Source organism: Hypomesus transpacificus, chromosome 8 (genome assembly GCF_021917145.1).
Source record: "Hypomesus transpacificus isolate Combined female chromosome 8, fHypTra1, whole genome shotgun sequence".
In the NCBI taxonomy this organism is placed as follows: Eukaryota; Metazoa; Chordata; class Actinopteri; order Osmeriformes; family Osmeridae; genus Hypomesus; species Hypomesus transpacificus.
In genome coordinates, this window is record NC_061067.1 from 13,023,475 (window position 1) to 13,048,072 (window position 24,598).

At 41.9% G+C, this 24,598-nt stretch overlaps 2 protein-coding genes and 1 long non-coding RNA gene across 10 annotated transcripts in view; 1 reads left to right on the forward strand and 2 right to left on the reverse strand.

Moving 5' to 3' along the window:
• The window catches only part of rbbp8 (retinoblastoma binding protein 8), a 37,351-nt gene extending 19,616 nt beyond the window's left edge, over positions 1–17,735 (reverse strand). For 6 of the 8 annotated variants that reach the window (XM_047023663.1, XM_047023658.1, XM_047023662.1 and 3 more), the window contains exon 1: positions 17,485–17,734. The gene's annotated coding sequence lies outside the window, so the exon portion shown is untranslated. Of the gene's footprint in view, positions 1–17,484 lie in introns of all 8 variants that reach the window. The other 2 variants (XM_047023659.1, XM_047023657.1) reach the window with 2 other exon arrangements.
• LOC124470018 lies at positions 4,079–5,947 on the forward strand. The gene is made up of 4 exons (XR_006956367.1): positions 4,079–4,459; positions 4,565–4,693; positions 5,000–5,092; positions 5,235–5,947. It is a non-coding gene; the product is annotated as an uncharacterized LOC124470018 (long non-coding RNA).
• Positions 17,736–19,637: 1,902 nt separating the features above from the next.
• nsmaf (neutral sphingomyelinase (N-SMase) activation associated factor) overlaps positions 19,638–24,598 on the reverse strand; it is a 133,921-nt gene continuing 128,960 nt past the window's right edge. The window contains exons 30-31 of the mRNA XM_047024525.1: positions 21,829–21,938; positions 19,638–21,392 (exon numbers count right to left, since the gene is read on the reverse strand). Coding sequence (XP_046880481.1) covers positions 21,301–21,392; positions 21,829–21,938 — 202 coding nt within the window. The 3' untranslated portion in view covers positions 19,638–21,300. The remainder of the gene's footprint in view (positions 21,393–21,828; positions 21,939–24,598) is intronic.

Consider the following 24,598-nt stretch of genomic DNA (forward strand, 5'->3'; position numbering starts at 1 on the left):
CAGTTACAATATATATGTTTCTTTAAGCGGTAAAAAGTAAGTTCCTTTGTTATAGACAATCGAATGTAAGAAACTGAGGCTCTGTGGTATGGTTTACTCTGTAGAAGGGACATTCAGATTGTCTTAAGGTATTTACGACTGATTTAATCAACAGCCAACAAAGGCACTAAGTTGGGGGAGTGGAGTCAGGGTTAGTCAAGTTGACCCCTCTGCCCTGAACCTTTGCTACCCTGAACCTTTAGGTTCAGGGAGATTGGGCTGGTGTCCTGTTTGTAGAAACTAGAAACTAGGGCTGGGCGAGGATGGTGCCTAGGAAGCGGAAGGACTCCACAGTGTTGACTGGGGAGTCACACAGGGTGATGGGGGTGAGTGGGGCTGTGTTCTTCCTGAAGTCCACAACCATCTCTACTGTCTTGAGAGCTTTGAGCTTTAGGTTGTTCTGGCTGCACCAGGTCACCAAGTTGTCCGGTTCCCACCTATTATCAGACTCGTCTCCACCAGAGATTAGCCCAATGAGGGTGGTGTCGTCCGCAAACTTCAGGAGTGTGATGGACGGATGACTGGAGGTGCAGCTGTTGGTGTACAGGGAGAAGAGCAGAGGAGAAAGGACGCAGCCCTGGGGAGATCCGGTGCTGATGTACCGGGAATCAGAGACTTGTGTTCCTAGCTAAACGCACTGCTTCCTGTCAGACAGGAAGTCTGTGATCCACCTGCAGGTGGAATCAGGCACGTTCAGCTGGGAGAGCTTGTCCTTAAGCAGGGCGGGGATGATGGCAGAGCTGAAGTCCACAAACAGGATCCTGGCGTAGGATGCTGGGGAGTCCAGGTGCTGTGAAACCAGGGATGGAAATTAGCACCCGCCACCAGCCAAATGCGGGTGATTTTGTGTTGTGGCTGGTAAACTCGCTTCACCTACCGGCCACCGTGGCGGGTTAATACAATTATTACACGGCTGTTCTAAATGCTGTAGAATGCCCTATTCACTTGAATGGGGCTTCCCAACGTTCTGCGGTCAATTATTTTTTGATAACAGACCGTTGCTATGTATAACTGACTGCTGTCAAGGGAAGTGGCCTTTTTGCCTCGGATTAACGTCTTTCGTAGCACTCCGCAAGTAGTCCGGTAACTTTTCAACCCCAGTGTACTCCGTTGCAGCGATGTCAGCTGATTTGAAGCCTAAAGAATGTTCAACGTCTATGAAGTTCAACGTGTTTGGGGAACTTTTTCTCTGCTGATTAACACTACGAATGGTAACAAATAAACTGTAAAAAGACACTCAAGTTATTTTTGTTGGCAAGTAGCCGCGTAATAAGCGGGATCATGTATAGAACGCAGGTCATTATAAAAAAAAAAAAAAGGCCCTTCAGAGCGAAGCTGTTCGCCCTGTCTTGGAAGAACGCTCAGGAAAGCACATCTGAAACTTCAGAATCTGAATCTGATGAGCAGGAGTAAATTGTACTGGGATTGCGGAGGATGGGTGAAGGAATTTTTGTTTGTTGTTTAATCTGCCCTACTCATTTAATGAAATGTATATCAGTTTGTGGTTCGTGTATGTATAAGAGAGAAAGTGTCAGTGTTTCATTGAGACTTGAGATTAAATACACTGCTTAAGTATTGTGGATACATTTTTACATGTAGTTATACATTGTCGGTTAAAAACAAGAAAGTGGCTGGTAAAAACATTGAGTGGGTGGTAGATTTTGAAATCCACCAGCCACAGTGGCCGGTGGACAATTTTTTAAATTTCCATCCCTGTGTGAAACGCACGGTCGTAGGATCGAATCCAGCCGCAGTCATCAAGCATGTCGTGATACCGGATTATCTGTTTGGCGAAGCCAGGTACGCCACAGTAGCTGTCTAGCAGTATAATGGTAACAATAACATTTCAGTCTCAGTTGATTTATACTCAAGAAGAGTCAAATTTATTGGATTTCTTGCATAATAAATTCTGAATGGTTTGACCCCAAATCACAAGATTGGACTCTTTTGAATCTTTGCGGCACACCAAGTCGTGAAATAATACGCTTTCACTCGTCGGCCATTTTGGACGCCGGCTATTTCAAATGTTGTCTCAAAATGACATTTACCAAACACGTTGGTTTATTGTTACAAAACTCTGTAAATGTCTTTTGCGCACGCCGTGAAGGTAATCAAAAGTTTCAGGTTAGCGCCACCGCGCATTGCCTAAAAGTATAATGCGTATAAGAAATGTGTCTGTCTGAGACACAAACACGTCAGCACACGTTAGCAACGACGTAGATCCGCCGTTCTAGTAAGACAGACAGCGATAACAGCGAGACGCATTAGTAGCGTAGCTAAAAGTCTAGGAAAGTTGAGGCTACTTTTCACTAGGTACCTACGAAAATGTCTTAATCTGCTAGACAAGTGGGTTCCCTTCGTTCTTTTGGTGAGCAGTCTCACTAGCCCTACTTACCCGGCGTCATGGAGCCGACCAGCTAAATAGTTATTTAGCACTAACGTTGCTACCTGCATAAATGCAGAAATTGTTTACAATATTTTAAGGCTTCGACCAGTGCTGCTCAAGCAGAAAGACGAGAGGGAAAGAGATAGATTTGTTAGGCATTGAAGAGTAGGAGAGGAGGACAGCATCCAACATGCTGCTGTGAGAGCCAGCTGAAGCAACATGTGAGGTGGACAAACATGTAGAAACGGGCAGGTATGAAAGCAGGTCTCAGGACAAGAGAACTCATGTGAAGGTGTTAATCATTTATGATTAATATAATAAAGTTCTGTGTAACGAATTATTATCAAATTAATTATTTTTACCCCCCCCCCCCCCCCCCCCCACCATCTGACATGGACCCCCCCTTCCCGGTCAGACATGGGCCGGTCAGACATGGGCCGACCGACTCCCACAAATTGCTTTCTAATCTGGGGGAAACACGCGTTACCCCCAACACTGCTGGCCACAGCACTTCCTCTCCATCTGTGGGCATGTCCCTGCACCTTCCGCAGGAACATTGGACTGTCTGTCCATGAGCAGGGTTTTGGTGGGGGACCCCAAGGATGATGCAATAACAAAACATCAAGCTATACATGGCCATCAACATATATACTTCCATGCGCGTCTGCTTCTCTGACAGCACATAGCCTCTCCACCCGTTCAGTGTCCTAGTCGCCCCTGGCAGCACCTGCTCTGCCTTGTTTAAGGGCTTTAAATGCTACTCCGACTACGTTTACGGATGGGCGGGCGGACGGATACGATACTCTTTTTCGTTTTGATTCTCCGTAGGCCGTGGGTGCTGAAAACAATTCACCGCCAGAGTAGGTGGTGCAACGGTACTGATGTCGTTAGCGGACCAATCACAGCCAAGGGGGTATCCGTAACTATCCGAAATTAGGATGGATAGTTAGGAAATTCAGGAAGTGCACGTTGGGCTCTGAGGGCTCTTGAAGAGGGCGTTCCACCTAGACTAAGGCGTTCCCATGTGTCCCATGTTGGAAAACAGAGTAAAACGGAGTACCCTAAATCGACCTTTAGGATCTGACTTTATCCAAGGCTTTTCCTGCACAGAGAAAATGTGAGAGGCGGTTAGAACCGAAACTGTACTGTCCTGTAGCTAGTGGTCCAGGACAGTGTAGCTAGTGGTCCAGGACAGTGTAGCTAGTGGTCCAGGGCAGTGTAGCTAGTGGTCCAGGGCAGTGTAGCTAGTGGTCCAGGACAGTGCCTTCAGTGGTCCAGGACAGCGCCTCCAGTGATCCAGGACAGTGCCTCCGCTGGCACAGGACAGTAGCTAGTGGTCCAGGACAGCGCTTCCACTGGTACATGACAGTAGCTAGTGGTCCAGGACAGCGCCTCCACTGGTACATGACAGTAGCTAGTGGTCCAGGACAGCGCCTCCGCTGGCACAGGACAGTAGCTAGTGGTCCAGGACAGCGCCTCCGCTGGCACAGGACAGTAGCTAGTGGTCCAGGACAGCGCCTCCGCTGGCACAGGACAGTGGTACGTGACAGCGCCTCCACTGGTACATGACAGTTACTGTTCTGTTGATAGTGGTACGCAACTGTCTCGTAACAGTTGCATTGGTTGTCTTGCAGCATTTTTGTTGACTGTCGCATAACATTTTAGAATGGGAGAACAGGCTACAAACTTTTATTTTCAAAATATAAGTTAAACTGTCTCTAAACCATACTTGACGTGTCGCTACAAGCTTACCATACAAAGTAGTCAATTTTTACATTGTGTGTAATGTAAAGCAGACTGTTAAGTATTGAGTAAAAACGTATTTTACTCAGAGTAACTGAATGCATATGAGCCTGGTGTGGTTGCAAGAGACCTTTGCCTTTGAACCTGATGGGTATGTGGCTGGTTTGGTATACTTTCCTACTTTCACATTACAAATTAAATGGATGTCAATGACTTGTTATTCTTTGTAGGACACTAAGAGTTCTGCAGCAGGATGGAGTGCAGGGTCTCATTGGTGACGATGAGCTCCAGGTAAATCTGGTTCACTAAACAATAGTAATCAACAATAATAATAATAAACACACATTATTGTTTTGGCTTGGGTGTCTTATGGTCTGCAAAAATATGTCCTCACAGAAAATACATCAAGCACTGGTGTCTGATGAAATTAAGTCGAGCCGGATGTATCTTTGGAGAAATCCCGGAACCTCATTGAAACTGAAGCAGCTTTTAAGACCAAAGCGTTTCCTTGTCAATGAAGAAAATGTAAGTTTAATGCCTATGGTTATTAACAAAATATTCCACAAGTGCCTTGGATTAATTTATTAGTCATTGGATTCTGCTATGACCATTACATATCTTTGAACAAAAATATATACTGCATGCGTTTGCCAAAGTAGCCTATGTGGTCAAATAATGTACATATGTCAAGAAGACAATTAATGATCCGGACATTACATTATATAATCTTCACATATTAATATGAAAACTCATTGTGTGCTTTAGCAAGAAACATGCATTTTTATAATAGACTATTTCTCTCTTTTCTTAACATTTTGTATCCATCCCCAGAGTATCAAACTACTTGACAGAATAAAGGGTACTTTGGAGTTGGATGGTGACCTGGACACACTTGATTTTCTGTTTGATGTGATGATGCCTGAAGTAAGGAAATATCAAGTCAATTCATTTCACACCTTTTATGTAATGTATATGTCTAAATTGGCCCTGGTCAAAATAATTGTAATAATATATTCTGTTACCGTTGTTTTTGATGAGCATTTCAATTGTTGATGTCTTTGTTAAGGTCACCATCCACACCATCAGAATGAACGACAGCGTTTGCCGGTACATGGCTGAGATGTGCCTTGCCTCAGGAACTGTGTTTGAGTGAATATATAGTGTACTACAGTGTTTTGTACATGTACAAAACGTGTTTTGAATTGTATTATTTATGTTTTCAAATACATCTATTTTTATTGAAAATATTAATGGTATGTGTTGATTTGTATTTTATTGAGAGAAATGCTTGTAAACAAAGAAAACTAATGTAACCTGGCTGTGCTGACTGACAGGGAACTGCAATTTAACAGTGTATTGGAAAATGAAAATACTCAAACGTTGTTATTATAAACACATTCATATTTGATTTTGTCTTTAAAATAATAAAGAAAATATAATTCTTCATTATTTCCATATGAAGAACAATGTCAATAAAACATACCCCTTGACTGCAAAATGTAGGTAACCTATAGCCCATGTTGACTTTAATTATTAAAATTAATGATATACACGCCGTCACTAGAAGGCGCTGATAACAATAATTTAATAATAACGTCTCCGGCGGTGGCTCATATGCATTCAGTTACTGAGTAAAATACGTTTTTACTCAATACGTAACAGTCTGCTTTACATTACACACAATGTAAAAATTGACTACTTTGTATGGTAAGCTTGTAGCGACACGTCAAGTATGGTTTAGAGACAGTTTAACTTATATTTTGAAAATAAAAGTTTATAGCCTGTTCTCCCATTCAAAAATGTTATGCGACAGTCAACAAAAATGCTGCAAGACAACCAATGCAACTGTTACGAGACAGTTGCGTACCACTATCAACAGAACAGTAACTGTCATGTACCAGTGGAGGCGCTGTCACGTACCACTGTCCTGTGCCAGCGGAGGCGCTGTCCTGGACCACTAGCTACTGTCCTGTGCCAGCGGAGGCGCTGTCCTGGACTACTGTCCTGTGCCAGCGGAGGCGCTGTCATGTACCAGTGGAGGCGCTGTCCTGGACCACTAGCTACACTGGCCTGGACCACTAGCTACACTGGCCTGGACCACTAGCTACACTGGCCTGGACCACTAGCTACACTGTCCTGGACCACTAGCTACAGGACAGTACAGTTTCGGTTCCTGGACCACTAGCTACACTGTCCTGGACCACTAGCTACACTGACCTGGACCACTAGCTACAGGACAGTACAGTCTCGGTTCTAACCGCTACTGGAAAATGTGGGCGCGCGCCTAAGTTGCTTTCCTGAGCGCCTATGACAAAAAAAAATAGGCTGCTATGAAAACAAACAAAAATAAGCTGTGTTCATCACACGTGCAATGCATGTCAGCGAATATGTTGTCAATAGTATGTTTCAAGTAGGCTACAGCCGAACCCTCGTTCTGTTTTGATCAATACTAATCGAGTTGATAAGCGGTCTTGTCTGATCAATACGCAACTGTGAGGTGCGCGAATGGGCAGAGCGGTTAGTAAACTGACGTTCCGCAGCGAGGGCCAGCCCGACGTGCACGAACACACCTGCACAAATGCAAAGGAAATTTCCACTCAAAATGCTGACAAAAGTTTGATTAACGATTTCCAACGCAGCCTCCACTGATATTCTTAACCTGGAATGATAATGTATAGTATAGGCACGAAGAAAATAAAGGAAATTGCAAAACACTTGGGACTAGGTAGGTGCATTGATTAGAAAATATATATAAAGGTCTATGTGCTCGCTATAATTTCTATTGGAGCCGTCATCGCAATTAATCACTCGTGCAGTGCATGTCCACTAATATGTTTAATGGTATTTTTCAAGTACAGCCGAACCCTCGTTCTGTTTTGATCAATAGTAATCGCGTTGATAGAAAGATCGAGTGTGTCTTCTTGTCTGATCAAGGCGCAACTGTGATGTGCGCGTACAATAGCTTGCTTCGACAAACTTGAATTTCATAATTTGTATGTTCCATTTCTGACCACTGGTTAGTTCTAGATTCTATTGATATACATTTCAGTAGTTTGCATATGTAAAGAGGTAAACCTTGATAATCTTTGAACCGTACATGATAGCACCATGGGGCTTGGACTATTGTTAATCTATTAGCCTATGTAGTTTAATCTAAAGTGGAAGCAAAATTATTTCCTCAAGCATAGCCTTCATTATTTATGACATGGTAAAAAAAAAAACACAGGCTGTTTTTTTGGGGGGGAGCACCGAAGACCCATTTTGACCCAGGAAAAACCCTGTTAATCTCCTTCAGGATCCCTGTCGACGGTTTCTCACACAGCCTCCAAGGAAATCCTTGTCATACTGCACGTGCTGGAAAAAATACATTTTATAAAATATACAATGAAAAAAGCTATATTCTAGCAGAGCTTGTTCAGCTGAATAATGTGTGATGTCAAATTTTGCTATCACGTCAGCTAGGTGGTTAAAGTTGGGATCTGAGTTAGCAATGTTAGCTACTAGTGCTTAAACTTGCTTTTCTAATCTACCTAAATCTGTCACATTTTTGCTAAAAGAAAAGCTGGTGTCGGTGAGCTAAATTTTGACGTTGCCAAACACTTTACAAGGTGTAAGCAAAACTCACTAGCTCCTAAACATGATTACAATACATACAACACATTGTTCTATCACCACTACATCATAAAAAGTATGTCATTGTAAATTATAAATCACAAAAGTTCCAGTGATGTTGCCATTTCCAGATAACTTTTCTTCAACCATGATTTGTACAGTGCGACAGTTTGTTTTCGGTTTACTTGGGCACGCTCATGTGAGTATGATCCTGGCAGACAGATGTCAATCATGCAAAGGGCTTGAGAGAGTGGGTATAATGCCAAATAATAAGTGCCAATTATATCACAATATCACTTTGCACAGAGTAGGTGATGTACCAGTTCTGAAAATGGCTGTGCACCAACACTCCCCATCCAACCTGGGAAGTGTCGGTGCACATCCTGCAAAAATGAAGGGAGGAACTGCCCAAAAATAGGTGTGCCAAGCTTGTAGCATCAACATACATTTCAATGTAAAATAAAATTCAGGTTGCTCAAATTCGAGCCTATCAAATTTGAGCCAAAAACATTCAAGTAAAAAAAATCTGATTGTAACATCCGGGATACCAAGGATAGGTAGAGCAATCAAGCCTTAATGCAAGATTTTATCACATCGGACTCACCGAAGCATGGTTGTTTTCCCTGATAGTCATCATGCGTTTTCTCTTCTCTATTGCTCTACCTATCCTTGGTATCCCAGATGTTACAATCTGAATTTTTTAAGACCACATTTTTTATTATGCCTTTAAAAATTCTAAACATTATGTCACTGATTTGCTTCCATAAGAAAAGACTTGAAGCACCTTTGTTTGGCAGCAATTACAGCCTCAACAAAGTATTGAGCAAAGGCTGTGAATATTTATGTACATGTTATATTTTCATTTTTTATTAATCTATTGAAAATATGAAACAAACTTTTTTCCACTTTTTCATTATGGGGTATTATGTGTCAAATTGTGCGGAAATAAATTGATTGAATCTTTTTTGGAATAAGGCTGTAACAATGTTGAAAAGGTGAAGGGCTGTGAATACTTTCCGGATGCACTGTATGTAATCCCTACCCAACCAGGGAAAGGTAAGCCCCCACATATGTTGCAGATCCTTATTTTGTCTTCCATGTGTGCATCTAGAGATCTAGCTATTCCACTAAAAGCCCTTTACAAAACCTTCAGCTGTGTTTGCTCCTAGCCGATGAGGACACATCTGCTGAATGTGTATAGGTTTAGTGGATAGTTTTAAGGCCAACAGGCTTCTGAAAATATACTAATGCCAAGCTTAGGCTTGATCCAGGCATGCTTAATGGGAACCACACAACAGACCTCATGGCTCTAATTCTGATATTCTGTATTCAAATGTGACAAGTGTCAAAGTAATAAGCCAGTAAAAATAACGAGATCTATTAAATTTATTACATACAACTGTGTTCAGAGGAATAAAATGGTTTACTAATATCATATGTTTAGTTATATTCTTCATGTAGGGCTAGTCAGTCCAATGTACACGTCGCTGTCAGGAGAAAAATAATTTATTGCAGCTCTCTATTTTGATAATGCGTTAGAGCTAGAGCGAGCGTCTACCAAAAACACAAAGGTTTGCTCCAATTAACCATTTCATTTTTGTTGTCTAGGTTGTGTATAGACCTAATCAGAATGTTTGTAAACAAAGGTTGCCACTTCCGGGTGGATAACTGTCATCCTGTCAACAGCAGTTAGTATGGTAGCATAGCATAGTAGTTCATAGTAGTTAATTTAAAAGATTAGATCGAAAAGATTAACGTCATGACGAAATCTTGTTGTGTTTGGGGTTGTAATGTCAAATGTACACAGGCATGTAAAGGATAAGGCTTTTTCCATTTTGCCACGATTAAATCGAAATTGACCCAACAGAACCTGTGGATAACGTTAGCACAGATCCAGCTATAGTAGCCTAGTCTATGTTTAGCGGGCGGGCCTGCATCCAACAGTACCAATGGACAGGCTGGCAACAAACCACTCATGACCGGATTTAAGGAAGACATTTCCTCACAGATCATTTATAAAACGTTTTTGTTGGGTTGCTGTTGGGTAGCATAACGTTGGGTAGCATATCGTGCAAGCTTGCTAGCGTGAGAGTACTGGGTGATATTCGTCGTAGTTTAGCGAGCTAATTTTCAGGCTAAGATAAAACACGCCCCTCTTTTTGGTTTGTGGAAGCAACTTTCGATCAATCACCATAGTAACATCAATTAGCACTAACCTGCTCGAGAGCAGACTAACGTAAGTGTAGCTGGATAAGCTTGCCACACCCCCGGAAAATAATTGGCAGCTCCTTTTTTGAGAGACCCAGCTGACCAAGGAGATATATTCTAGTTCGATTAGCTATCCATACCAAGAGTTCTTCGCGATCGCCAAGATCCTTTATTTCACACGGATTAGTTCTTGTTTGAGCGATATCGCTTCAGCCGACAAGGACTCATTTATTTGCAAGACCTTTTCTGGCCGTAGCCTACATTGCAAATATCACACGCCGCAGCAAGTTTTAAGCTTATGCTGCTGTATGTGAATATGTAACGCTATGTTTTAAGAAATGTCTTATCTGTTGTGCCTGTGCTTTTTATGTTTCACTGTGGGAGTGGGAAACGTCATATCGATTCCCTTTTATGTCTTGACGTGAAGAAATGGACAATAAAGCTATTTGAAACTTTTACTGTGCTTCAGACTCTGCATAGCCTTGAGGTTTTTCGCGTCAGGTAGGCAACGGGGTAAAGAGACTGAAGGATGGGTGGGAACAGTCTCTTAGAATCCTGCTGGCTTTCCTTAGGCAAGGTGTGTGGTAGGCAACGTGTGTGGTAGGTTTCCTGTAGGGCTGGGAGCTTCCTGCCGATGATGAACTCAGCAGAACGGACCACACTTCGTAGGGCCTTGCAGTCCCTGTCTGTGCAGCTCCCATACCACACTGTGATACAACCAGTCAGAATGCTCTCTGTAGTGCATCTGTAAAAGTTAGTGAGGATGACTGAGTCCATACCAAACTTCTTCAGTCTCCTCAGGAAGAAGAGGTGCTCACGGGTCGCTTTGACCACCTTGTCCATGTGAACAGACCAGGTGAGGTAATTGCTGATGTTCACCCCGAGGAACTTGAAGCAGCTGACCTTCTCCACTTCCGATCCATTGATGAATAGGGGTGCATGCTCCTCCTCCTGCCGCCTCCTCCTATAGTCCACAATCATCTCCTTGGTCTTGCTGATGTTAAGAGATAGGTTGTTGTCCTGACACCATGATGTCAGGGTGTCAACCTCCTCTCTGTAGGCTGACTCGTCACTGTCAGAGATGAGGCCCACGATGGTTGTGTCGTCAGCAAACTTAACGAGGAGGTTGGAGCTGTACGTTGCCGCACAGTCGTGGGTGAACAAGGAGAACAGGAGAGGGCTGAGCACACAGCCCTGGGGGGTGCCTGTGTTGGTGATCAGTACAGATGAGGTGCGGTCACCGATTCTCACCACCTGTGGCCTCCCCGTCAGGAAGTGGAAGATCCACTTGGAGAGGGAGGTGCTTAGTCCCAGGTCCACAAGCTTGGAGACCAGTCTGGAGGGGATGATGGTGTTGAATGCAGAGCTGTAGTCCATGAACAGCATCCTCACATATGTATTCCCCTTGTCCAGGTGGGAGAGAGCGGTGTGCATAGTCAGAGCGATGGCATCGTCTGTAGACCTATTGGACCGGTATGCAAACTGCATAGGGTCCAGTGTGGGGGGCAGCGAGGAGCAGATTAATGATTTGACTAGCCGCTCGAAGCACTTCATGATGACAGAGGTCAGTGCTATTGGGCGATAGTCGTTCAGACATGTGACCTTGGTGTTCTTGGGCACAGGGATGATGGTGGTCCTCTTGAAGCAGGTGGGGAGTACAGACAGGTTAAGGGAGAGGTTGAAGATGTCACTGAAGACCCCTGCCAGCTGGTCAGCGCAGCCCCTAAGGGCCCTACCTGATATGCCGTCTGGGCCAGGTGCCTTGCGAGGGTTGATCTTCTTAAAGCACAGCCTTACCTCGGCTACAGTTAGTGTAGGCACACCACTGCCTTGGCCTTCAGGTAGCTCCACTGCAGGGGGGTCACTGTCCCTCTCAAAGCGAGCGTAGAGGGAGTTCAGCTCGTCTGGCAGTAGGACAGAGGACTGGGTTTCATTGTAGCCTCTCCCTTAGTAGTCTGTAATGGCTTTTGAGTCCACTCCACATGCGCCTGGGGTCAGAGCCATGGTAGCTGGACTCCACCTTGGTCCTGTAAGCCCTTTTCGCTGCTTTGATGGCCTTCAGAAGGTCGTATCTGGCCTTCCTGTACTCATCAGGGTCCCCAGAATTAAAGGCGACAGTACGGGCTCTCAGCTTGGCCCGGACCGCGGCATCAACCCAGGGCTTCTGATTTGGGAAAGACCGGACAACCTTCTTGGGGAACACGTCATCAATGCAGTGCTGGATGTAGCTGGAGACAGTGTCTGAGTATTCGTTAATGTCCCCATCTGCTGCGTCCCTGAACATCAGCCAGTCAGTGGTGTCAAAGCAGTCCTGGAGGGTCGCCACACACTCGTCTCTCCATAGGTGAACTGACCTCTCAACCGGTCTGACCTGTTTGAGCTTTTGTTCATATGCGGGGAGGAGAAGAATGGAGGTGTGATCAGCCTTCCCAAAAGCAGGGCGGGGGAGGGGTTTGTAACTGCCCTTGAATGTTGTATAACAATGGTCAAGGATCTGGTCTCCACGTGTGAAGAAGTCAATGTGCTGATAGTACTTGGGCAGGACTTTCTTCATGTTAGCTCTGTTGAAATCACCAACAACAATGAAGGCTGCCTCTGGGTGCACATTTTCCAGACCATTGATAATCCCATACAGTTCATCTAAAGCAGCGGCCTTGTCTACCTGGGGGGGATGTAGACTGCACTCATGAGGACCGCAGTGAATTCCCGAGGTAGATAGAAGGGTCAGATTTTTACAGTTAGCAGCTCAAGGACCGGAGAGCAGTGAGATGCTAATACCGCTACATCCGTAGCCCAGAGAGAGTTAACCATAACACAGACCCCTCCGCCCCTGCACTTCCCTGAATCAGCTGTTCTGTCCTGGCGGTATATGGTGAATCCCAACGGGGTAACCGCTGCGTCGAAGATCTCCGGAGACAGCCAGGTCTCAACGAACGCCAGTACACAGCAGTTCCTGATGTCCCGTTGGAATTTGACACAAGCGTTAAGTTCATCCATTTTGTTGTCGATGGACTGAACGTTAGCTAGTAAGATGGTTGGAAGAGCAGGTTTGAAGCACCGTTTCCGAGTTCGAACAAGGACTCCAGCACGCCGGTCACGTTTCTTCTTTCTCCGTCTTGCGGGTAAACAGAGCGGCGAAACAACAAAGGGCCAGCTACAGTCCGAGCTCGCACTCCGAAAAGTGGAATTAAAGTTTGTAAAATGATCCTTGCCAAGTGACAACTTAATGTCCAGAAGTGTCTGCCGGTCGTACTGAATAAACGACAATATAACATTGACAAAACAAGTAACAAACACTAAAATGACAAACAAAAAGCTGTTTTTTTGCGGAGCACTGTCGACGCGGCCATCTCTTAGGCGCACCGGAAGCGGAAACAGAAGGTATATGAACATATTTTTTGAAAAAGTGATGTTTTTCTTGGTGGTCCAATTTACCTTAACCCACTGAGGTAAAATGGGCAACATGGTTTCAGATAAAATGGGCCATCATCTGTGTCACTCACAAACACATACACATGTGTTGGAGTGTGTGTGTGTGAGGGTGTGTGTGAGGGTGTGTGTGTGTCACACCATGACCCCCCCAACAGTAATAATGGTAGTAGATATTTTATGTACAGTGAGTATGGCGAACGAGATGGAAGCGAGAGGAGATGAGAGAGAGAGAAGGAAGAGAGAGAAAAGAGAGGAGCAAGGACCAGAGAGGAAAGGATACAAAGATAAAACAGGGATGGAAAGGAAGGCCAAACAATTACAATCTGTGGAAAGAGGAGAGGATGAAGGGGGCCTTAGATGAATACATGGAGTGAGAGAAGAAAGGAATTACACTGAGTGTGCACCTCTTATCAAGAGCATGGGGTGTGCCGCGATCCCCACTGCAAAGACGCATCAGTGGAAAGGTGACTGGCAGTGAACATGTGTCAGGGCGGAAGCCCTACCTTCCACAGGAGGTAGAAAGGGAGCTTGCTTCCACCCTCAAGACATTGGCGCAGAGGGGGTTTCCCTTCACAAAACATGATGTCCAGCAAGTGGCCTTTTTGCAGCCAAGAACAACATATCTGGTTTCTCCAAGACAGCAGGGAGGGCTGGATATTACTGGTTTAAGATCTTTATAAAGCGCAACCCAGAGATTGGGATGCGCAAGCCAGAGGTCCTGTCTGCAGCACGGGCTGCTGGACTCAACAAAGAGGTGGTTAGCCAGTGGTTTAACCAGTATGAGAGCCTTTTGGTCGAGCTGGGTATTGAGGGCACACCGTCACATACGGAACTGTGACGAGTCTGGGCTTCAGGATCATTTGTTTAATTATGGCACATATGAATATGTTGGTTTATTGCAGTTGAAATATTATGTGGCTTTATAAGCAACTGTGTTTTAAAATTTAAATTGATGATAAATTACTATTTCCCTTTGCAATTTCACTGGCCCATTTTACCTGAACAGCTGGTCGATTTGACCTGAAACTGCTTCTGCCAAAAAAGTTGGCACAGCTGATGTTTCAAGAACTGTAGGGCCTAAATAATTATATTTTATTACATCATTTCAACAAAAATGATCAAAAACAGTCATTTGTTATCATATAAACACATGGAAAAGGCATATATGGTATTGTATTATTGTCCCAAACGATTTACCAAAAAGTGGCCCATTTTACCTGATATCACCCTAGTACATGCGCTTTCAGTAGGCCTACATATATCCTCATAAGTGTCTATGAATTCGTATCAATTAGATACTCTTTGGCCTTGTTTTTATACTTATTCTGAAAGAGTTGATATTATTTTCGCTAGCAAGATCTCATTCGATGATTAGTTTCCATTAAGCCTGCTGCCAGCAGGCACATTTAAAGAAATGTGATCTGATTGGTCGGGGTAATAAGGCACTAAAGATGAAACTATACATTTAACCAAACTACGCATTTCGTTTATCGGCAATTTTTTTGCCAAGCTGCCTGTCTTGCTCTGGCAGCGGTGGCGGTTTTTGACTTAGCCATAATAATATGCTTATTGTCTTCGTAGAGACTCATTATAATAGTTTGCTCAGATGGCGAGAATATCACCGCTCTCTCTTTCGTCTTTTCCGCCATCATACCGTTAGAAAATCACGGTTTTGGTGATCGACCTTTCCTGCCTTTTGAAGTAGGACGTGCTCGTGCACTTGCCCTGATAAGTTTAGCCTGATTGAAATTAACCACATGATTTGGATGCGGATCAGCCGTCGACGAACCGATATTTGCGGTTCTCAGTTAGCTCGCTAATGTTAACGGGCTAAAGGGACAATTGATTAACTTAGATCAACCTTTACGACGAACGGGCCCCTGGTCCAGTTGATGTAAATAAACAAACCACACACAGTGGCGTGATCTGGCTGGAGTTTTTCATTTACAGGCCATTCAATTTCAGGCCTAGGGCCTAGACCTCAGGTCAAACTACAAACATCATAACACACTCAAAGCTCTAATAGGTATCAAGCCCTATGGCTCAATATCATTTGTTTCCAAAATTTGGGGAGGAAGAATATCAGACAAGGAGATCAGTGCACAGTCTGACTTGTACACTAACATCAATTCAGGAGATCAGGTTATGGCAGACAGGGGTTTTTTGATTGTTGAAGAACTGGCTAAATGTGGTGCCACACTGGTCATGCCTTCATTCCTCAAAGGGAGAAAGCAGCTAAAAATTTGCTAGGCCAAACACTTTAAAAAATGGCCATGAAAGCAAAATACAAATATTTCATTATTTACAGTAATTTGTACAGTACACACAGTACACACAGTATTTACAGTAAGTACAGTACACACAATATTTATAGTAAACACAGTATTTATAGTCATTTGTATTGTATTATTTATAGATATCTGTATATTTAGGAGGTTTACTTAGTTAAGCTTAGCATAGATGTAATTTATGTTCTGTGTACTTAAGTTAGGCCTATGTAAATGCCAGGTGCTTGCGTTGTCTTAAGAATGTGCATCGGACAATAAAATAATGAAACTATATGAAAACAAGATATATATGCTATATACAGACGTATACCTACTATATGAAACAATCAGTATCTCACTGATAAATCTTAATGTTTGCTTTATCCAACATTTACCTTTCTACTGTCAACTTTGCTCATCGATCCACAAATCCTCAAAACTGCTAATCATTACAATGATAGTTTCCATAGTCAATAAGATAGGTACTTAATTAACCCCCAAAGGAAAATTAGTGGCTGACTTGAAACAGTGAATTCTGGTTAGACTTTTTGTCCGACTTGAGACGGCGCCGAGGATACGTCACTGTGACGTCGCCATCAAAGTACCGTGAGATCGATTCGAGAACTGCCGGCTGTGTAGCCGAGCACATTTTCTCAAGAGCAACTGCACGGGTTCAAGTGACGACACAGCTATTTCATGATTGGCCAGACTCACACGACAATTTAGACGCGTTTTGAAATTCGGACACCTTCAGTTTCGCCAATGCTCAAATCCGTACCAAACAGTTGAATTGAATTACAAATGTATGGAAGAAAGGGTTTTACTCCGCCTCTTCACTAATATATATATATATAGCGGAAAGACTACGTTTAATTGTAAATAGAGTAAAGTAAGCAAACAGCGCTCAATCGGCCGTGACTGACGTCAACGTAGCAAACCACGAGAAGCTAAAATGTCCGACTTCACAGAGCCGTTTTCAACTCCTCCTCGACTGCAAGCGGCCACTCTCGCCGGTCGTTTCATGCAGCTGCAGTCCTTCTCGAACACACCTATTGTTGTTAATAGTTTTTAATTCATCGAAACATCCTTGCCTGCCATTGGCGTTCCGATTGTCCAAGTGGGGCCCACTTTCAATTTATTTTCCCTTCTCCATATCTGGAGATAAAATCTGGTATTAACACTAATAGGGATAAGGTTAACGCGGCTTGACGTTGCTTCGCATTCTACTTTTTTCTCCTCCAGGATCACAATGACTCTTATTGAGTGACTTGTTGCTCTTATAGACTAGTTATAACGAAGTTAAGTCTTGTACTCGCTGTGAAATATTTGACTGTTGATTGTTCTTCTACAGGTACAGTCCTGCACTTTTTGTGGTTCATGTTGTTTTAATTTGTAACTTGTATAACTGCATGCTCTTATGGGTCTTCCCTTTGGCACTTGTTTAGTTTTTTCACAATGTATGCTTCATGTTTTGGCTGCTTGCAATGTTTGGGACTACCTCGTTGTTATGATCAGTGACCTATGCTCTTTTGTTAAGCTCTCTCTTGGAAGTCGCTTTGGATAAAAGCGTCTGCTAAATGCATAAATGTAAATGTACTTTTGTCCACTACACTACCAGATCAAATCAAGTTTAGTGCTATCAGTGAGAGAAAAGTAAAGCCAACCATGCTTCGATATTTTGTTGTTGTAGTTTACTAATCCTTACGTGAACTTGCCAGCTAGTTTTCGAGAATTGCATTTTATTTTCATTAAGTTAAGTTTGAGACTATTAATTTGACAAACACTTTAATAACATACCTCGTTTGAGCTTCAGTTCATTCAAATCACCACCACAGCCACATTTATCTAGTCCACTCTTCAGTTTGAGTTAGCGCGCGCGTCGCACACTATGGTCGCACAGCATAATGGAATGACATCAGAGAATATCTGATATATTATAATATATCCTTAAACAGGCTCTGATGACACTTTTTTTCCGCTCGTCACGTACTTTGGCCCGACCACAACACAGGCGCAGACCTATGACGTTTCCTCCACGGTCGCACTCCTGTGCATAGATATATCCTGTGCGTGTGGTGACGTCCTACTGTTGCGACTGATGTTTTTTTTAAATCATTGTTCTTATTTTTTATTAACATTGTCAGAAGACATGTACACTAACAGCAATAGTCATTTCATATACACGATTTTAAAACTAAGAACAATTACAAAAAATCACTGTTTAAACAGAAAGAGGTGAATGATGTGTCAATATAAAGCGTAGTTCATTTTTTTTTATAAATGTCGAATGTTCTCACAGCTTTTTGGCTTGAAAGTTGTTGTAAAGTTTCAAAATAAATGTTGATATCTGCTTTAAAATGGGAGATATTAGGCATCTTTCCAGATCATTTATATTTGTGTAAATACAACTTATGGTGGCTTTTGTTCATATCTCAATATGTTTGTTTATATCTCAATATGTCAATGTTAGTTTCCTCAAGGATCACATTGACTCTTGCTTAGAGACTTGTTGCTCTTGTTGGTTAGTGGTAACTGATTTAAATTGTTGTACTTGTTTGCTTTTATACATGTACACTTGCACTTATAGCGATTCATGTTGTTTAATTGTAACTTGTTTAACTACATGCTGTTATGGTTCTTCCCTTTGGGACTTATTTTGGTTGTTCACAATGTGTGCTTCATGTTTTGGCTACCCACAATGTTTTTGGGGCTATCTTGTTGTTATTATCAGTGACCTATGTACTTTGTAAAGCCCCCTCTTGGAAGTCGCTTTGGATAAAAGCGTCTGCTAATAAATGTAAATATATTTTTGGTAAAAAAAGAAAAAAAAATCTGTATGTTAATAGCCTACTAACAACAAATAATGTACTAATTAAATATTCAACATCAATCCAGAAAAATGCCACATACCGGTATATACATTCAAAAAGTATATATAAAATAGTTTCAGTATCCATCTAACAGAACTCACAAGATTCAGAAATATCAGCTTTATATCTTTTTAGGAACTAGTTTGTTGCATAAATTGTGTGTATAATTTTAAAGTAAACTTCATTAACTTTATTATTAATACAATATATGTTGTTATAGGTCCAGATCAGTTTCAATTGTATGTTCTCAAATTGCTCGCTCCCCAAAAATATACTGCGAGGAGTTACAGGGCAACAAACCAACCTCCTGAAAAATATATAATTGCATCTTTTATTATTGATTTCGATACCATTTATCAGGATCTCTTTTTTAAACGATACATTGAAATAAGGTTCACTGGAACCTTGTAAAAGTCTGAAAAGACCTGCTGGTATTGCATCAAATACAATGCTATATTCTCGTTTAGATATTGGAATACCAAATGACTCAAAAAATGTAATGTACGTAAACAAATGGCCTTCATTATTTATCAATTGTGAAATCATTAAAATATAATTTTTAAACCCAATTATCATAGAAAATTGATTTATTCTTGTATTTAACATTTTTATTATTCAATATTGGCTGTTTATGGGGGGAGAAGTTATGTTTGTGTATAAGATGGCTGAGCGGTTAAGAAATCGGACTAGTAATCTGAAGGTTACCAGATCGATTCTCCTCCTGCACCCCTCAGACAATCTAGTTCCCCAGAATACTGAGGACAGCTACTTCAGGTATCATGACCAATTATTGTATTGTTTAAATGTACTAAGGATTATGGTAAAGTCTACACTTCACCTGCATTTGTCTCCTCGTTCATTCCTTCCAAGGATCAAAGTGTCTCGTGACACTAAGGAATTAAGAAATTAAATATTTAGGTAAGGTCTTTAGCAACACCAACAGGCAATAAAACAAACTCATACTGTGTAACACACTGTATAAAAATGAATACGTTTTAAAAGACAAAAAATAAACGGGTAAAGGGAATGATAATATTCCTCAGGCAGAAAAAATACTTTGGTAACACAACATCACACAGAATATATATATTTTTTATTAAAAGAATATAAGCTATGGTAGCATGGCTCATGACAGAGAGAGACAGTTTTAATTCACAAATGTAATGCACAGCAGCAGGAACCAAGTAAAAACTGCTTGGTTTTATATGCCATCCCCACTCAGAATGTGACGCCTGTGAGTTTGATGCAGTGTATTCTTCAGATGAGTCTACCACCCTGCATATGTACTAACTTTAAGAGATTGGTATAGCCTCTTTGGTCATAGCCAAATAACACAGATACATTATGCTGCTTTTTCTCGATTGCTAAGACACAAAAATGGTATGTGTAAGCCATCCTCACAAAACCATTCAGCCAAATCCCAGCAGAAAGACCATGTACCCCAGTCTTTAAACACAATTTACCCTTCTTGACATTTCTCAGGTTCATTCACACTTCTTTGCAAAAGTCTAAAAACACCTCTCATTTTAAGACACAATTATAACCATTGTCATTCAGAAAACACTGCCGTTTGATAAGTAAACTCAAACCAGCACAATTCAAACACCCTTAACAACCAATTATCCATGTGTAAACACTAACAAGCACTCAACAAATACTCAACGAGCAATCAGGGGTTTGGAATGAATATAAAGGTAAGCTCACCTGTACTTTAAAATCATGGATGCAAATATCAGAGGAATTGTCAGAATGACAGGAGATGGACAAGGGAGAGGAAGAGGCAGAGGAAGAGGAAGAAGAACAACAATCTCAAATGAGATTTGGCCACACTATGACAGATGTATGTACATACAGAAGTATGTATATATGTATGTATGTATGTATGTATGTATGTATGTATGTATGTATGTATGTATGTATGTATGTATGTATGTATGTATGTATGTATGTATGTATGTACAGAACCACCTTTTCCAAGCCATGGAAGAGGCTTGTGGGGACATTGATGTTGAGTCTTGTCAGGGATGGTCAGGCATTCAAGGGCATTTTTCCCTGCTGTTTGGCTAGAGAAAACATTGTCTGTCATGTTGATGAAAATCTCTGGCCTGACCCTGGTCAGAGACAGGATGCTGACCAAGAGTGAACATTACTGTAGCGTACTGAAGCCCTGTTACCCAAGTGAAAAAATGCTTTGTTTGTTTCCTTGTTTTCTTAGCCTTTGTTCCCCAAATTACAGTAATTAATTTGTGTTGTTGACTATAACAGTACTACTATTTTTATGCTGTGACCACTACAGTAACACAAGCACAAAATGCAATTGCTTTATAATGTAGACAGAAAATAAACATCCTGTAATATTTTTAAATAATTTTTATGATTTACATAATGTCAAACTCATGAGGTGGAACATATCTAAAATTCAGGGACACGTTATAGTCAATGGTTCATAAAAAGCTTTTTATAATAGTGTTTTCAATTCCTCCCAGCAGTGTGTATAGGGTATTCAGAAGGTTGATTTTATTGAGGGCTTTGTGTGTATTTTGAATGATAAGGTAGGTTTTGATTACAGTGTTTTATTTTGCGTCAAAAGTCAAGGGTTTGGCCAAAACAGTGTAAGTATGAAGATGTGTGTTTTGGAGAAAACACAGTACACATTCAAGAACTGTCTTAGCAATTGAGAAAAACTGTAAAGTGTGGGAGTTTATTGGAGACATGTTTACAATCTTATCAAGCCCTGATTTTATCATTCAGGCTTCCAGAAGATGATGTGCTTGTCCTCTCCGCCTGTTATCAAGGAACTAGACTGCTCATTCATCCACATGGCTGTGACCATACCTATTTGAAGGAGAAGTTGTAGTTAATATAAATTAACATCGTAATGTGGAACAGTAACATCGGACAACAGGGTGAATTATATAGCCTGTTTATCAACCAATGTCTTGCATCTTTTACAGGTGAGCCCTGATTTGCAACACAATACAATTGATTTAAAAAAATCACTTAAAACAAGCACAAATAATTTAAAAAGTAAGGAAGAAAATCGAACATTAATAGGCGTAAATGGGTATCAACATAAATGGCCACAAAATTATGTTCATTGAATATGTATAGTTTGTACAATATGTAAAGCAAAGTACAACATTAATGAAAAATAAGGAGCATTTATCCAATTTATGCACAACAGATAACATACCACTACTAAATATGGCAGTGATAGAATGTGACTGATATAAATCTGGCATTAATGTTACAGTATTGATGTGTGGCACACCTGAATGTCCAGGGATCCTACTGGTCACTTTGCTGCTGAGCAGATTCCAGAAAAGTAGGTCTCCAGACTGTCCTCCGGTAAGGACTGTGTTTCCATCCCAGCAGAAGCACCTACTCCCAAAGACAGTCTGAGGTCAGTGTTCAGCTCTGATCCTATACCCTAAAATGCATCCCCTTTGATCTACAAAAATGAACAGATTGAAAATAACCTACAGATGGTTCTTATTTTATAGCCTGTGGGATTTTGCTGAGAGTCTGTGAGAGAGAATTAGTTTTGCCCTATGCCTTCTCCCACCATGTAGGTTGGGAACCCTGATGCACTCCTAGGACTTCAAGCACTCTTTCCTCATCCCTCCTCATCCCTCCCCACTTCCCACCCGTCATCCCTCCCCACTTCCCTTCAGAGATGGCCATAGGGACAAAGTGAAGAGTGTCCACAAGCTGTTGAGGGTGTGGATCAGGGAGGGGAAGTGAGCAAACAGGGCCAAGAAGAAGGACCAGCTGACGCAGGACAGAGTGAGGGACATCTGGCAGGGGATGAAGAACTTCACTGGCTTCAGACAGTTTACAGATGGACCGGCTAAGGTTACCCCTGTGTGTCACTAGTAGGGATAGGCACTAGGGCCCGACCAATGCCATTGCCAGAGCATGCGGTCCTGTTGTGTAATGTTACATTTATGTTGTGTATGTAGGATATCTGATTAATCTCATAGGATGTGTCATAGAACGGACTTCAGTTGACTGGAATTCATTTAATCTTCAGCTTCAGCTGCAAAAACATTTAACTTAGCATGAGGTTGGACATCGTCTGAGATAAAATTTGAAATGGTAGTGAATTTTGCACTGTCAAGGTGAAGTTTTTAGGTGGAGGTGGTATCAAGTTATGGACACACAACATATTTTCACAATTCATCATTAAGCTAACCTGAACTAAAATGATGTCCGTATATTGGATCTGGATCATATTTCCTGTGGGTGATCACACTATTGATAGACGTTTATTCAATATACAGTATGTAAACCAATTAGCAAATAAAATGGACTAAACTGGTGTCACTCAGCATTGCATCTGGCCCTCTCTGCATTGGAATAGCAATAGACCTACAAAAATGTGCATCTGCCATAAGTTTCTTGAAATATATTATTGGTTGCAGACTTTTCGTTGAAAATGTAAATGTTTATAAATAATAAATATTGGATAGCATCGCTTGCTCTCCAGGAATTACAAAACAAATTTGACCATCATATTTCCTACTAATTCGATTTTTTGGATTGCTTTTCCTACCTTGATGGTAACAGTCATAAAGAAGCCCTTGAGTCCATGGGTCATTGGTAGCCTGATGTTGTCATACTCATAATTCTAGTCAGAATATGATTCTGAAACCGCCCCATTGGTCTGTGAGTATGGGGTGTGTTTCAACCGAACCCATAAAAAATGCCTCCTCTCTAAATTGGATAGACCTACAACCAATCAGAGCAACGTAATATGTTGTTTGTTGAGAACCCAAGCGCTCTTTGGTGACGTGGTTGATTACGTTACTGTTGATCATCTGTCCATCATCGTATAAAGCCCGCCCTGACAATTTGATTGGTCCGGACATAGTTTTTCCACAACCGAGCTACCCCACACCCAACTTCCCCACCAATTTTGTGGTAGAGTTGAGTTGAGTTGGCAGCCAGGCTAGGTCATTGGGGTATAATACCATTGGAAGGGGGAGTTGTTATAAAGCTCTCTGGCTTTATTGTTCAAATAAGCCTATGAAGGCCTCCCACCAGGGGCGTCGTTAGACCCTTTTTACTGGGGTATGTGCCCCAATATAAATCTGCTGTGCCCTAGTAAGTAGTTTGAGTTTAATCTCTTAAGAATCCTGTTAAATTTGCCTGAAAACGCCTAAACAGCATACCCAAAGTAAATTGAAAGCTGTTCTTGAACCATTTGGAGTACATGTCTTGCTGAGTGAACACCGAGACCGCCGTATTGACTGCGAGTGATCAAGGATGTTGTTTAATATTGAGTTTTGCTAAAACTTAGTTTCATCGGAAGAGCTTAAGGGACAGCATTTAGATCACTAGTTTACTGGTCAAAGAGTAGCTAACCAGTGAGTCATTTTCGGTTTCAGGGTAGTCGGGGTACTCGAGCCTCCTTTTGTTTGACAGTAATTGGAAGCGTTGTATTTGTGCATTAGCATATTTAAGGCGGCTAGCACAGCAGAGGCAGCGTCGTCTGGCAGCCTCGGTGCACGAAGACTCGGTCGAACAAAGACAAGAAGTCTACCTGCGGGAGTCCACCGAGGATGGCCGACGAGGCGGATCACCTCTTCTGATAAGTATCAACCTATTTGTATCGTATTCTATAGTCTATAGTCTATATTCATAGATATCATGTGTTTCCTTAGAATTCCTGTTCATTACACTACCCGTAGACGTAGATATGTCAGAAAGTATATACGGTCAACTTCTAACCTTCACTACATATCCAGATCTTCTCCACTTGTCCTCTTTCCGTAGGGCTCTGGAACTGCCAGTCTGCTGTGAACAAGGCAGACTTTATCCCAGCGTTTGCAACCCAGGCTTCTCTTCATGCCCTTGCGCTGACAGAGACATGGATCCGCCCAGAGAACACTGCAACTCCAGCTGTTCTCTCCGTCAACCACTCCTTCACTCACACCCCCCGCTCAACCGGGCGGGGTGGTGGGACAGGCTTGCTTCTTTCCCCACATATTAAATACACATCCACACCACTCTCTGTTACTGTTAAATCATTTGAACAC